Here is a 16,474-nt window from a genome sequence, read left to right on the forward strand (position 1 = left end):
ATTGATACTAGTAATGCAAGGATAGTTCAATATTATGAAATGTATCCCTATAGTGGGACTTTCACATAAAAAAATGTATCCCTATAGTGGGACTTTCACATAGAATCAGTGGTAAAACTATGTGTAACAATAAAGAAAAATAGTGTGATTATTTCCAGATGCTGACATATATGATGAAAACATTCAACAATTATTTTAGTAAAAGTTAGAGAATAGAAATGTATGGATACTTCTTTAATGTAAATATACACTGGATATATATTTTCATGTATTTATTTTACATATTCATAAATTATATGTAAATTATGTATTTATATATTATATATTACATATTTATATATGTAAAATTTTAGTAATTATATTACTCATACTATTATATATTCATTTATTTGTATATATTATTGTATATAATTTAAAAAATTATATATGATAAACTATACTTGTGATTTGATAATTTAATAACTTGTAATCCATTTTGTATTTTATATGATTGATAAATAACTAATTATATACCATTGACTAGATATATGTATATATTCCCCCAACCCCACTCCACACACACACAGGCACACCCAGAATCAGTCCTAAAGTAAAGCCAGATTGTTATTTAATAGTAAAACACAGTAATTCTTAGTAAGGTCAGGAGTAATGATGGCCACTATCTCTATAATCATTTAACATTGTGTTGATGGCACTAATTACTCAATGTTCTTAGATAAGCAGTAACAATTAATGACATAAGAATTGGAAAGGAACAACTTACATTACTTATTTACAGATGACAAATAGCACATTTGGAAACCTATAGAGAATCAGTGGTAAAACTATGTGTAACAATAAAGAATTTGGCAGTATAAGGTATAAATATATTTTTACCCATTCAATCATTTGCTCAAAATAACTTAGTAGAAGTTCAGTCCATGCCTCCTGATGGTGGTAGATATATAATAAACCAGCACACAAAATATGACTATGTCAGATGGTAATAACTGCTACAGAGAAATATAAAACAGCTTAGAGAACTGGGAAGGTCTAGAATGTTTGGGGATTTGCAATTTTAAACAGGGAATAGGTTAGGTCTCACTAAGAAGATGACACTTGCATGAAGACTTGCAGGATATGGCATGAACAAGATTGAGATGCTCACCATCAACATTTCTCTCCAATAAGGTACTGAACTTACTAAATCAAACTCTAAAGATGGAAGAGAATAAACAATGCTAGAGATGGAAAGTAAGAAATAAAATTATCATTACTTGAATGCAATGTTATGTCCTCATACAAAACTCAAAAGAATCCTCTGGCTAATTATTAGAATTAATAACTTAGTTAACAGTATTATTTTTATAATATTAAAAGTCCTTTGTATTTCCATACACCAGCAACAGATAGGTAATATAGTTTAAAAATAAGTATTTACCATATATAAATATTAAAAGTAATCTATGAATAACTCTAACAAAAAGTTACAAGACTTTCATGAAGAAACTTCTAAAGCTTTGCTTAAATAATTTTTTTAAAAAGACCTAATTTAGTAGGGAAAGATACCATGTTCACTGGGCTCAAGGTTGGATATATTAAATGTGACAATTGTCACCAAGTTGATTTAATGGAGTTTCAATAAAAAATTTTTAGCAGGGTTTGTCAGTGAACTAGAAACACTATTTCCAACATTTGACAGAAGCTTAAACAATCACAAATAACCAAGTCACTTCTGCAGAATGAGGTGGTGGACTAGCCCTATAATATTAAGACAATTATAACAGTGCAGTTATTAAGACAATGTGGTGATGACACAGAGATAAACAATGAAATATTTGGATCATGAAACAGAGCAGTCCCATGAGCCAGAATACAGAGTCCAGATCGCAGCATCTACACCTGATGTTTGACTGAGGTGGGAATGGGGGTCAGTATGGAAAGGAGGGGGCAACTCAATAAATGGTACAGGGACAAGAAACATAGAACTAACATATGAATGTGACAGGTGGCAAGGAGTGCTTGAGGGACAATTAAAGCAGGGTAAGGGAGGATGTCCCAGGGTGGGTGAAGAAGTTAGGATTTTATTCTGGGTCATTAGGGTAGGCCTCACTGAGCTAGTATTAGGCCAATGGAAAAAAGTTAAACTTCACAGCATGTACAAAATCAATGCCAGATGAGATTCAAGACTTAAATGTAAGAGCAAAAGCACTGTAAAAAAAAAAAAAAAAAAAAAAAATACAAACATATTTTCATGATCCTGGGGCAAGAAGCCTTTCTTTAAGTCTCAATAATTGTTAAAAATGACAAACATTGATGTGTTTGATTACATTAAAATCAGGAACTTTATCAATAGATATCACAAAGGCAGTGAAAATAGAAGACACAATCTCTAATAGTATATTTGTGACACACAAATATACACATGAAACTGATGAAGATTAGTATTAGAATATATAAAGATATAAGTAATTCTTACTCATTTTTGAGACACAAAAATTTTTAAATGTGCAATAAACGTGAACAGAGCTTTTACAGAGAGAAAATATAAATGGATAAGATATATTGAAAGATGTTCAACTTCAACAGTAATAAAGAAAATAAAAATTTTAAAACGAAATATCTTTATACACACTTCAAAATGGCAAAAATTAAAATAGCCAAGCAATCAATACCAAAGTAAGCTGGGCACTGGATACATGGGTATTCATTTTATTATTTAACTGACACACACACACACACACACACACACATATATATACACACACACAATATATGCATTTTTTATATGTGAATCATTTCAGATTACCAAATGAAGAGAAAATGGAGATCAGACATAATTAGTGCATCCATGAAAAAGTTACACAGTAAAGTTTCAAAAACTCTCTAAGAATTTGGCCGGGCGTGGTGGCTCAAGCCTGTAATCCCAGCACTTTGGGAGGCCGAGACGGGCGGATCACGAGGTCAGGAGATCGAGACCATCCTAGCTAACACGGTGAAACCCCGTCTCTACTAAAAAATACAAAAAACTAGCCGGGCGAGGTGGCGGGCTCCTATAGTCCCAGCTACTCGGGAGCCTGAGGCAGGAGAATGGCGTGAACCCGGGAGGCGGAGCTTGCAGTGAGCTGAGATCCGGCCACTGCACTCCAGCCTGGGCCACAGAGCAAGACTTCGTCTCAAAAAAAAAAAAAAAAAAAAAAAAAAAACAATTAAATATCGATTTCTAAGACATGGTTTAGCTACAGTATTAGTCCATTCTCACACTGCTCTAAAGACATCCCGAGACTGGGTAACTTATAAAGAAAGGAGGTACTTCCGCATGGCTGAGGAGGCCTCAGGAAACTTACAAATCACGGCTGAAGGAGAAGGGGCACATCTTACATAGCAGCAGGGAGAATGCATGTATCAGCACAGGAAAAACTTCCATTTATAAAACCATCAGATCTCGCTAGAATTCACTGACTATCATGAGAGCAGCGCGGGGGAAAACCGCAATCACTTCCCACCAGGTCTCTCCTTCAACAACTGGGGATTACAATGCAAGATGAAATGTTAAATATTAAAAAATTCTACATTAAAAATTAAGGTATTAAAAAACTGCATTAGGAGTTTTGTCTTACACTGTGTCTAAAATTTCTTGAAAAAATACTAGCTTATTTATTTGATAAAAGCAACATCTTAAAGTCTTTCCTCCTTTCTTTTGAAAACAAAACAAAGCTGCAGTACCACTAGGGATGTGACCAGCAAGGTGGGTTAAATGCAGACAGCTCTCATCGTTACATGTGATGTCCCCCATCTCTCACAAGCACGGTAGTTAGCATAGGGATTGAATCAACAAATAGTATGGGAATAGGAGTACTTGGACAAAAAATAAAATACAATGCCTCTAATAAAAGACTCAAAGTAACTAAAAATAAAGTCTCATTCTACTCTTCCCGATTTCATATTCACTGGAATTGTTCTATAGTTTATACATACTTTTATAGTGCTAGGGCAGTGGTTTTCCACAGTACAGATGGGGTGATTCTGGACCCCACAGACATTTGAAAATGTCTGGGAACATCTTTGATTTTCATAACAGGCGGTAGAGGTACTGCTGGCACCTACCTGCATACTAGCATCTAGTGATGCAGCTAAACATTCTACAGTGCACAGGACAGACACCCATAAGAAATAATTATCTGGCCCCAAATGCCAATAATGCCAACATCAAGAAACTCTATTCTAGGGAATGAAGTATAGTACTTAGTTATTCAAAAATATTTACTGTGTTCCTATTATGGGTCTGGAACAATGTTTGACATCAGAGTAAAACCCAGAGTTCCTTTCTTAAGGACCTTGGAGTCCAGTAGGAGAATAACACACATAAATGGATAATTATTGTGAAATAAATAAAGTCAAGTGTGGCTTTCCCTCACTTGGAATACTGTCTCATCCTTTTTTTCTTTTTTCTTTTCTATTTGATGAAACAATCACCATCTCTCAAGATGACATCATAAGAACAGGAGCAGGTTGTGTTTTTGCTTTTAAGGTTCATTGATTTGTTGCAAGCACAAAGGACAGTGACTGGCATGTAGCAAGTGCTCAATAAGTATATTTCTTGAATGAACAATGAATAAAATCAAATATCAGTTCCTTTTTGAAGTGTTCTTTAATTTCTCAGTGAATAAAGCAGACCCATCTTTTTCCATAGTGCTTTTGCTGTGGAATTGTAGCAGATGATATATTAGCATATAATAAGGGCAAGAGTTATCAGACATATAAATATAGAATGGATGAGTGAATACTGAATAAACGAATATAGAAGAATGTAATGGAAACTAGCAGGCAGATCTACTAGGTATATGGACTCAAGTTGTAGCTCAACAAAACATTTTCCTTCTAGTCCTCCCATAAGTTAAACACACAGAGACAGGTATCTTTAAACAAAATAGACTTGCATCACATTTAATATTTTATAACTGCTTTTTCACTTACTCCTAAATTGGACATTTGCATCACTTTCACTTTTTTGGTCACAAACAGTGATGTGGTTAACACATCTTTGCATACTACTGTCATTGTCATATATGGATGAATTTCTAAAGTATATATGAAATTCAAAGCTTTTGAAACATAAGTGCCTTCCAGAAAGTGTGTGAGATTATCATTCCCTCAAGCAGTGAATGAAAGAGATTGTTTCTTCACATCTTTAATTAACACTGAGTACCAGGCTGCATGTTAGATTTTAATTTAATGTGTTATAATCCAACAGTATTTCCTTTATAATTTCTAACTCATGAATCAATGCCTAGAAATAATTTCCCTACAAAAAGATTCTAAAAATGTCTACCTATAGTTTCTTCTAATACTTTTTATGGTCTTATTTTTTATATAGAAATCATAAATTCCATCAGAATTCAGCCTGTTTTAAGTCACGCTATAGGCATCTTTTAATTTCTAGAAGGATACTAAATTGTTCCAATACATTTAATTAATAATCTATCTTTCCATCTGCATGACATATATAATGCATTAATTGAATATTTATATTTAGATCTGCTTCTGGAAACTGAATTTTTTTCTGTTGATCTGTCTACTTTTCATGGACTATGACATTATTTTAGTTACTATAACTTTATAATATACTTTAATATATTGCAGATCAAGGTTCCCTTTTCTGTTTACAAAATAAAGTAAAATTTATATTTGTGCAATATTGAATTTTCCATCCACGGAGACAGTTGGTGTCTTTTTAATTAAAATTCATTATGTTATCTTGTAGAGCTTTTTATTCAATGAACACTCATACATTTCGGCTAATTTTTCTACATAGTCCATAATTTTAATTGCAATCGTGAAACACGTTTTTCTATTATGATATTTAACCAATTATTCTAATTATTGTGTTTATATAGAGAATAATAAAACTATTACTGCATACTTATTATCTAAAGAAACATGTTATATAAATCTTATACAATATTTTCTTAGTTTTCTAGTCAACCATGTAATGTTAAAATTTTAGTTTTTTCCATTTTTTGCCATTTTTTAATTCCTGCTCTTTTAAAAACTGAATTACGCTGGCTATCACTTTCAGAAAAATGTAAAACAATGTAAAAGCATTAAACTGTCATGATTTTAATGAGAATATTTCTAATATTAAGCATAATAATTGAATTCTCATCTCAGTACTGAAAAGAATGATGATGGCAATGGGCTGAAACACATCATATATATAAAATATATAACTAGATAATAATAATAAAAGCAGCAACAACAATAACAATGGCAAATCTTCATTGACCACCATTAGAGAGTGCTAATTCATTACTCTGAAATTTAATAAAAGGAAAGACTCAAGTATTTATCCTTCCTCTCCTGTATAAGCTGTATTTTCAGGTGATCAAATAGTTGATCAAGAAGAGTATTTCAAAAGATCAAGAAGAGTATTTCAAAAAATAGTAATTCCACTTAATAAATGCTGAAGGAATGACAGAAAATCACCATTTTGCAATGCCTAATGAGATAATGAATCCAGGAAAGATGATGTTGATGAAAAACCTTATTTTGCAGGAAATCACATTATTAGCACATCAACTCACTGATAAGTCTAACATCACAAATGAGACCACCAAATATTATGTAACTCATTAAGTACTACAAAATACTCGCAGCTTAAGAACTAACAAACCACAATCATAAAAAACTGGACCTAATCTAGCCTAATGTCACATTATCAGGTGATAATGAGATATAACAAACAAAATTGCTGTTTTCTTCAGCAATTCAATGGCCTGGATGATTTTTTTACAGAATAAAAGAAATTTAAGGGACATGCAACCAAATTCAGCATGGACCTTGATTTTAAAATCTCTTGTAAATAGACATCTTGGAAACAATTAGGGACATCTGAATATTGACAGTATTAGATTATATTAAGAAATAAGTATTTAATTCTACTAATAGACTTCTAATAATATAAAAACAAAACAAAACAAAAAACAAAAAACCCAACATTCTTGTCAGTTAAAGATGCATACTGAAGATGCATACAGTAAAATGACATCATATCTGAAGTCTGCTTTAAAATACCTCAGTATAAAAATGGCGAAAATATGTAAAAGAGTGGGGAGATATTAATAATTATTGAAATGAGGTAATGGGTAGATTGAGATTATTACATTATTCTCTCTACTTTTGTGTAACACATGTGGTTAGTGATAAAAAAGCAAGCAAGAAGTAAGAGAGTGGAAAAAGTAGGTGAGGGTCAATGACGAGTCTAAATAAAAGGGTAGAGGTAGTTAACACAGTAAGCACATAGTTAAGCAGGAGAGAGTGCTAACCTATTAAAGTAGAAGTGAGGCTCAAAAAAAATAATAATAATAAAAATAAAAAAATAAAAAAAAAAAAACTGAGAGAAGAGAGACTGCCTGCTGCCTGGAGCTTAGAACTAAGGCAAATAGGGTAGAAGTTGAAGAGCTGGAGAAGGGAGCAAAAGCACTCTTAAGCTACCTAGAAGGGCACTCCCTATCCGGATCACAAATGTTTGGGAGCTAGCATCATAAGTGATTTTCATGTATGGGTTATTTCTCTTTAATTTATCAACTTCCACACTGTTGTTTAATGTAAACCATCGTAATAGGCACTAAGATTATAAACTCCATCTCATGGCCACTACAGCAAGAATTATTTCCAACATTGTTCATAACATCGTATTTTAGAAATAAAATTGCTGCAATTTAAGAGACTTTCAAGATATCTTCAGTCTCACTACGTCAACATGAAAAGAAAATCCCTCTGAATTTTGTGTTATCCTAGGACATACCTAGAAGGCAATCCAGTGAAGACCTAATTTGTCACATTCAATAGAGCAATTGCAGAAGCAATTTGTTACAAGCAGATGGATAGTTGAACACTAAAAAGGATGATAAGCTAGAAAGAAATTAGATATTGAAATCAATTTCTTTTAGGCTTACCATGAAACTTCAGTTTCACACAAACAATTGTATTTGAAGAAGTCAGGGGGAAAAAAATGCCATACTAAGATGGGTGCCCGTGAAAACAGAACTTTACACATGCTATAGCCTTTATAGTCACCATTTACTTGATTGGTCCAAATATTTATAGTTCATTGTTATGACTGCCAAAATTGGCAACCACAAGGATTGTTGTCTCAATTAGGACAGTAAACAGATTGTCTCTTTTTTTAATGAAAAAATCTAAAATGTAATACTTCACAGTTTAACATGTTTATTCATCTAAACGAGCTAAAAAATAATGGTGCGACATCTGTTCGAGAGGCATTGGTACCTCAAATTTTGGCTGCCTCCCCACCAATTTGGTTGTTGTTTTAAAAAATGAAGAATAGGAGGGAGTACTGTCATCAAAAAATCTTCTGGCATGTAACGTATCTTATTTTTCTTGAAATAAGAATCACATATCTGTTGCTAGGGATAGAAAAACTGTATAACAAGGAGGCACTACACTGAATGCGGCTACAGTTCAATTGTTTTAACTCAATTACTGACCCACTATGGATATTTCCATACTGATATAGTTCTTACATGACTCTCCCAGTTCCCTCTGTACTTAGCTTTATAGCTAAAACATCAACAAAAAGGTAAGAATGTTCCCATAGGTTGAATTCATCTGCTACTTTTTTTTTTTTTTTTAAACCGTGGGTTGCACTGATTCTAAATATGGTGTAAGTGGAACAAAATCTAGCAAACAGCATTCTATCCAGGCTGCATTGGAGCAATTCTAATAAAAGAAGGCAGTGCTGCTAAGGGAGAAGTGCTAGGAATCTCCCAGAGAAGCCCCAGGTAAGTGTAAAGAAGTCTAATTGTTGGTGAGGAGAGAATACAAAATTATCTTAGGTAGTCTCTGGCTCAACAACATTATGTTATGGATGAAATACATTAAAATAGGCTAACTTTAATTTCTAGAAGTTTATTTCTGAGGCTCATGTATAGCACAATTTGCTCTACTGAATTATCTTTGACTATATAATTTTAAAGTCTGGAAAATGATTGTGTTTTAGTAGTCACAGAAATATTATAATGAAAATTGAGTTCTATTTTCATTTGGAGTGAAAATGCATGCTAAGTTGAATTCAAACACTGAGTATAGTTTTCAATAAATTCTAAGATAAAAATAGCATATTTGATTTCCTAGAAAAGAGCAATGTTTCTATTTTATAGCGACCTTAATGCTAGTTGTCTTGATTTAAAGAGAATCAGGGTGAAACACATATGTATCTCAGTACAACCAAGGGCCATAAATGGTAAATGCTGAGATGATTGATATTGTGATTTTTAAGTTTTATTTATTAAATTCAAACATTTTTTGATAATCTACTTTCCACAAAGAACTGTGATAGACTCTGAGAGGACTAAAAGGCATCAACTTAAATTTTAACATGCGTTTATTAAATTTATATGCAGATGACTACACTACTGCAATTACAGAAATGAGGAAGAACATACTCTCAAGATCTTACAGTCATTGGTTAGGGTGAAAGTATTTCTTCTGTCTTTATGAAAAATTAAAAAGATAGAAAATCTTGAAGTATTTTGCCACCTTAAAACAACTACCCACCCTACATTTGTACTAAAATAGGCTTTTGCTTGTTTTAAAAGAAATTCTAGATGAGTTTATATTTTTACAATACTGTATCTCATCTCAAATAACTTTATACATTCTCTACCCCATCTAAACTTGCATGCAAAATAAGAACCGGCAAGCCTTCAAACTTCAATCACAGTATTCCATAGGCTATATTTTAAATCTATTGCATTAGTTGAAATTTATTTTGCAGAGTATGTTAACAAATAGATTATAAATTTAAAAAATCATTACGATTTTTTTTCTGTTTTTGTCTTCCAAATTACTCTGAGCAGTGAATTACTGGAGGGAAAATACCCACATCTAACATTGTGTCTGGTACCAGTCTCAGATTTATGCCAAACACCAGTAGGTATTCAAAAGTGTGGTCCCTTTAAAACAGCAGGCCGGATATCACCTTTCTGTCTTCAAAGATTCAAACCAGACTTCCAATCTGGGATTTCTCTACAGAGGGTTGGCTGCTTCCCAGTTAATGTGAGTTTTGTAAAATTTGCATTTCATGAGAACAGTGTTGTGTAAACATATATTGTGTCACTTTACCTGCTATTTACTGAAATCAGAGAGTTTAGCCTTTGAAATTTATGGTTCTCTGGAGCTATCATAAATCAGTCAGTCATACGAATGGACTAGCTGTAGACTCAGGATATCAATAAAACTAGGCAGTGAAATTTGCCTATAATTATACTATATTTAGATTAATAGTTATTACTATCAAAAACATTCTTCCCCCAAAACACCTCAAGGGTAAAACTGAATGGTAAAGTTTTTTTCAGGATGATGAATTTTCAAACATTTCCAAGAGCATAATCACCTATTTTAAGTACTGTAAACTCTGTTATATTTCATTTGGATAAGTATCTAATAAGCAATTATTACATATCCTCTCATTTAAATTACCACTGAAAACTAGAAATAATCTTTATTTAATATGACTGTTTTTAACACCATATGGAAGGGGAAATAACTAAATGAAAATTGTTCACGTAAATGTGATGGGAGTTGGGGGGGGAGCAGTATTTCTTGACATGTGGCATGTCACTCAGGAAAGTAAAAGGCCCATCATATCCAAAATGCCAGCTTGGATATTCCCTTGCCACCCACTTGACGAACAGACATACCACATGGCATTAAATGCTGCAACCTTTCCTAAAAATGCCACTTGGATTGGTCCGCTGTGGTGAGTATATAAGAACTCTTGGTCTGTCTCTTAAGTTTGTGAGTTCAAAGGGAAGAATCTAGTAAATAACACTGGCTAAATTTTGCCCTCAGATGTTTGGCATAAATGATTTGTGAGGATATTGGAACCTTTGGCTGTTTTCACACCAATGAAATATATTATGCTACTTGAAAAAAATTCTACAGAACATAATGCTACACAGTTACATTCGACTTTTTGCAAAAGTATCAAAGAATATCTTTTAGAAGCAGTACTTATAAAGCCCTACATACTCCTCAGATATTTCCCAGGATTTATTCTCTTGGCTAGTAGGAAAACAAACTTATTATTTTATTTATTCTTCATAAATACAATGTATATAATATAAAACGTTTTGTGCACATGTTTCCAACAATTTCATTTTCTTTGCATCTTTACATAAGGTAGTAGCTCGTAACTCTTTCTGTGGACATGTATTTTCCAGTTTTCTACACTTTATGTGTTCACGTGTTGTAAAAACATATTTAAAAATTGAATTACCAGTAAAAATATTGAATGTACAGGTCATTATGCTCCCACAAATGCAAAATACATTGAAAAATTATATAAACAGACAATTGCCTATGAAAGTAATATGAGGCATATATTTTCTTCTATTATTTATTTTCTCCCTAAAGAGTTCTAATTGATTAACTCTCAAGAGACAAAATGTAATTTTATAAAACCACTGTATTGTTCAGATTTAGGAGACAACCTAAGAAGATGATTCTGAGTAGGTAGGATTTTTGCTATTACTGTTATGTGAAAAAGACGGCACAATTAAATGACAGATTGTTACATATCTCCTTAACAAGAGGGGCAAACTGATACTACAAGCAGCCAGAACAACATAATTAAAATAGAATTCCAAGGTTATATTAATAGAGTAATAAGTTAATTAAAACCAAGATCAACTGAACTTTCTATTTACACCAGTTCAGACAGCCCAAGAGGAAAAGAACTCTATTTTAGAGACATATGTGACTCTTTGAGCTTCTGTCATCCAGGTGCCATTTCTGATGGAGCACATGTGCAATGAACAGTTGGCAAAGAAGGAAAAAGATTACTGTAGATGTATGTGCAGATAGTCTCTCTAATGATATAAAATACTTCCAGAAAGAGAGCAGGGCTTTGTTGTAAAATAAAAAATTTCCCATGACTTTTTGTTCTTTCTGAATGTGATTTGAGTATGTTTCTGTAAATAAGAATATATACTAAATTATGATGTATATAGAACAAAAACAGACTGAGTAATCTGGAAATGATGGAATTATACACATAAATTGGCAATGACATTTGAAAAATTTAGGATCTGCTTTCCATTTCATCTAAATGTATCATGTATAGGGTGGCTGTCAAAGCAGAAAGATATATAAAAGTATCTAGTAGCACATACTATACTGCATTGCTAGGTAAGGTTCTTTTCTTGATATCCTGTGCAACTATTTAAAATCATATGTCTGCAAACTGAAAATATTAGCAGAAAGAATTAAAGATGTTACAGTTTCAGTATTGAAAGTTTTGGTCCCAAAGGGTGCTTTCATAAAGTTATTTCTCTTTCATGCATTGATTCCTGCTTAGCTAATCTTCATCTTGGTCCAGATCAGGGTCAACATCTGTGGTGAGTCTGAGATAAAAGAAAGCATAGAAAGCCAGTAGTAGTGCCAATATAGCTGCGAGTACAAGGCCAACTTCCTGGGAAGAAAAAAAAAAGTAGACTTGAAATTGATGAAAAAAGATTGGTTAATGTTATTAGTTTCACCAGATAAAATAATCATATTATTCCATGGTCTAGAATGAATAATTTGAATCTAATAATCATATCCTTTTTACCATTTTTTGCCTTTGAGAAACTTGTTTTGTACTTGACAAGTCCCAATGAAATGGCAAATACATCAGTGGGTGAGTCATTGGTATTATTATTTCTAGCTAATTTGTTTTTTCCTAATAGTAACATTAAAAATGTATCATTTTAATATATTTTTATAGTTGGGATATCAGGATGTTCGATACAAGCAATGCAGTTTGTATCTACACAGTTGATCTGTTTTCTTTTTTTTTTTTTTTTTTTTTGAGACAGAGTCTTGCTCTGTCGCCCGAGCTGGAGTGCAGTGGCCGGATCTCAGCTCACTGCAAGCTCCGCCTCCCGGGTTTACGCCATTCTCCTGCCTCAGCCTCCCAAGTAGCTGGGACTACAGGCGCCCGCCACCTCGCCCGGCTAGTTTTTTTTTTGTGTTTTTTAGTAGAGACGGGGTTTCACCGTGTTAGCCAGGATGGTCTCGATCTCCTGACCTCGTGATCCGCCCGTCTCGGCCTCCCAAAGTGCTGGGATTACAGGCTTGAGCCACCGCGCCCGGCCCACAGTTGATCTGTTTTCTATTTGAGTGTGTTTAACTTTATTTGTGGCTTCAATACATTCAGTATTAATGATAGCATTTGGGCACAGTTTTTTTTTTTTAATTATCATTCCTTTTCATTGTAAAGAAACAGTTGTTTCTAGATTATATTACAGTACAGTTTATCACAACTGTGAAGGATGGGTCCAGATTTTTCATTTGTGATGTGATGTGGAAAATTAATCACTATATTGAAATAATGATAAAAAATTTACTCATATATTATAAAAATCATATTATCTCTCAAAAAGTATGTGTATGTATATATCGTTCAGTGTGTATACCTTCCAGAACTTTCTTAACATTAACATATCATTTGGCCATATTAAAAAAAAAAAAGCAAATAGAGTGCCAGTTCAGTATCCTAAAGGGCCTAATACTATATTATAATTTCTACTGTGTATTATGCCCTTTACCTGGCACTGTTTTACAGAGAAGCAATTTATTTGCATTTACATGAATGTAGTTTACATTTCACAAGAAGGTAAAGTCAGTAATAATAAACTTTAAAAGCATTAAAATGAATTTGGCTTATAATCAACATGGAATTTTTACATGAATGTTGAATTTATAAATAGATATTTTATGCAGATTTTTAGTTTCATAATTATATTTATTTAGATGTCCAAACTATGAAAATAAATATTAATAAAAACCAAGAGGTTGAAAAACTCAGTGTCAAAAATTTTTGTAAGATTTCATATTTTAAATCTAATATACCAATATAATATCAAAGGAAAGTGAATTTTTTCTTTGTTGCAGTTGAAACACTTTGGCATCTCAAAAGGGCATGGTAGCATCAGACAGGTTTCATTTATTTTCTTATATCCACAGCTGTGCTCCCAGACCCATCTGGTTACACAGCTACTAATTTTAAGAGGATGTAATAAACAAGTGACACACAACTGCAAACTCCATCTGTTCTGTATAGTGGACAACAAAACTGTTCAACAGCAGTCCCCATTCACCCAATCTTGATGAAAGAATTAAGTTTGTACTCTTGATTGGAGGCCATATGATTCATATCTTATTGATAATCAGTTCTAATTGCGGCTTTTCAATTCCTTGTCCTTAAAACAACTCTGTATCATTTCACTATATATTTTCAGAACACCCAGAGGCATGAAAAGGCATTTAAGGGGTAGGAAGCAGAGAATATTCATAGAACACCACTTCAGAAGACCCATTAATTCATTACATCTGTTCAATGTACAGTGTGGGTGTGGCTTAAAGGTACTAGGTGGAAAGGCATAGCCAATAATTTTCTTCAAAAATTATCTCTTCATTGAGGAGACAAGCATTGTAGAGGCTGTCTGGAGAGTTGAAACAATGGTAAAATTTGAAAATAATGCTTACAGGATGCTAGCGACACCAACCATAACTTAGAGACCCACAGGCATTTATGATTCCCTTGCCCCCTTTGGCTATTTTTAGCTTTAAATCAAAAAGAACAAAAAAGAACAAACATAACATTTCAAGCTGGCTCATCCCAAGGGGTTGCTGGCAGGATCTGGTTGGCACTTGAATATTTTATTTATGTAACAAGACTAAAATTGTGGTCCTTATTCTTTCATTATAATTATGCTTTTCATATAAACCTTTTAAATACAAAAATCAACTCATTAACAAATGTAAGTCCTTTCCATCTAAATGCTAGAAAATCGGTATTTGCATTCTGAATAAAAGTTAGTGATGCTGTAATTCTTGAAAAACAATCTTTTAATTGAGCAGCAACTAAATAGCAAACTCAGTTGTGCAAACATTTTCTAGGTGGCACTCATTGCATTACTGGGTAATAAATTATGCGATTTTCTTTATATTTCTAAAACACAGAAAATAAAAAAGTACCTTTTTAGTAGAAATTAAGTCTAGGTTTCAGAACAATGTATTAATATCTTATGCGGATATTGCTAACTGTTCCCTCAGAACGCTTTCTATTACTAAACATACATTTACAAAAAGCACTAGAAGCTTCTGAGGGTTAAGCCCCTATTGTATAATTTTTCCTACCTCTAGCCCATGATTTCTCAATCAGTACTGTTGATTTGATATGGTAATTAAATCTATGAGTGATTTCTTGTATAAGCTCTTCCAAGATGATCATGTCTTATTCATCTTTCTTTTCACAGGTGCTATACTATTATAATATTTATTGTAATTTATAGTAATGAAAGTGAGTAAAATTTATATAATCTTTATACAGGGATATTAAAATTACTAATGTTTTAAAAACTTTACAACACTAATATGCATAATACTATCTCAAAGCCAATCTGAGAACATTTTGTAATATATAATATGGCAACACAATGCTCACTTTAGGAGGGTATCTTAAGGCCGATGACAAACACTGAAGGAGAGACTTACTTACACAAACTGGGCATGGCTAATTCAAACAAATGTTGTCTCAATCAGCTAATAATTCATAAACGACTTCTATGCGTTCAATTCAATGTTCAGTGTTTCTAGCGTATTATTGGACTCTCCTGACAACATTATGAGGTAAATGGCAAAATTTCCATTTTATAAATGCGCCAACTTAGACTTAGCTAGATATGGCAAAACGAAGGGGCAAAGGGGATAGGATTCTAGGCCTCCTTATCCTGAGCTTAGTGCTGTTCTCATTGCTGTTATTCTTCTATCCATGCATCTGTTCATATTTTCTATAGATTTGAGTTATATGAAAAGTATATCTATGATTCATTCAAAATACTATGTAGTAAAGTGATAAGATATTACAATATTACAGTCATTCTATATCAACTAGATAAGAGTAAAATATGTTTGATGTTCATTAGTCCTTAGTTGCTTCTCTGACATTATCAATATGGATAAAATCACTCACTGGGGAAATTAAAAAGCATTAAATGGCAATTGCTGAAAGAAACTTTGTTATTTAAAATCCTATGCCAAAATGACAAGGCAATCAAAGTTTGACAGGGCAAACTAATTAGTATGCCAGATTTGAAATGTAAAACATCTTCAAGGTCCTGATTCTAAAAAGTTTCATATCATCTTAATAGGCTCTCCACATAAATTTTCAAGCCAAGTAAGTAATATTTAAGGTTAGGGTTTTTGTTTTCCACAGGTTTACAAATCAAAATGATATGCTAGCTTATTAAAAAGGAGCTATATTCTGCTGTCAGTTTGAAAGTTTTCTGTTGATACTTTAAATATTAAATAAAATCTAAGAAAAATGTTTTCTTCTAGAAAGATTAGCAAATTCTACAGTATTTTTAAAAAGATACTAGATAACTGCACTATAAGGCAGACCTTATCTCATACTGGGAACATTACT

The 16,474-nt window shown here is 32.7% G+C and overlaps 1 protein-coding gene across 2 annotated transcripts in view; it reads right to left on the minus strand.

Annotated features, from left to right (window-relative positions):
• Positions 1 to 9,367: 9,367 nt before the first annotated feature.
• The window catches only part of TRIQK (triple QxxK/R motif containing), a 75,916-nt gene continuing 68,809 nt past the window's right edge, over positions 9,368 to 16,474 (minus strand). For both annotated transcript variants that reach the window (XM_023222894.2, XM_023222893.3), the window contains exon 5: positions 9,368 to 12,475. In XM_023222894.2, coding sequence (XP_023078662.1) covers positions 12,362 to 12,475 — 114 coding nt within the window. In that variant the 3' untranslated portion in view covers positions 9,368 to 12,361. The remainder of the gene's footprint in view (positions 12,476 to 16,474) is intronic.

The sequence above is a fragment of the Piliocolobus tephrosceles genome, chromosome 7 (genome assembly GCF_002776525.5).
Source record: "Piliocolobus tephrosceles isolate RC106 chromosome 7, ASM277652v3, whole genome shotgun sequence".
NCBI classification, from domain to species: domain Eukaryota; kingdom Metazoa; phylum Chordata; class Mammalia; order Primates; family Cercopithecidae; genus Piliocolobus; species Piliocolobus tephrosceles.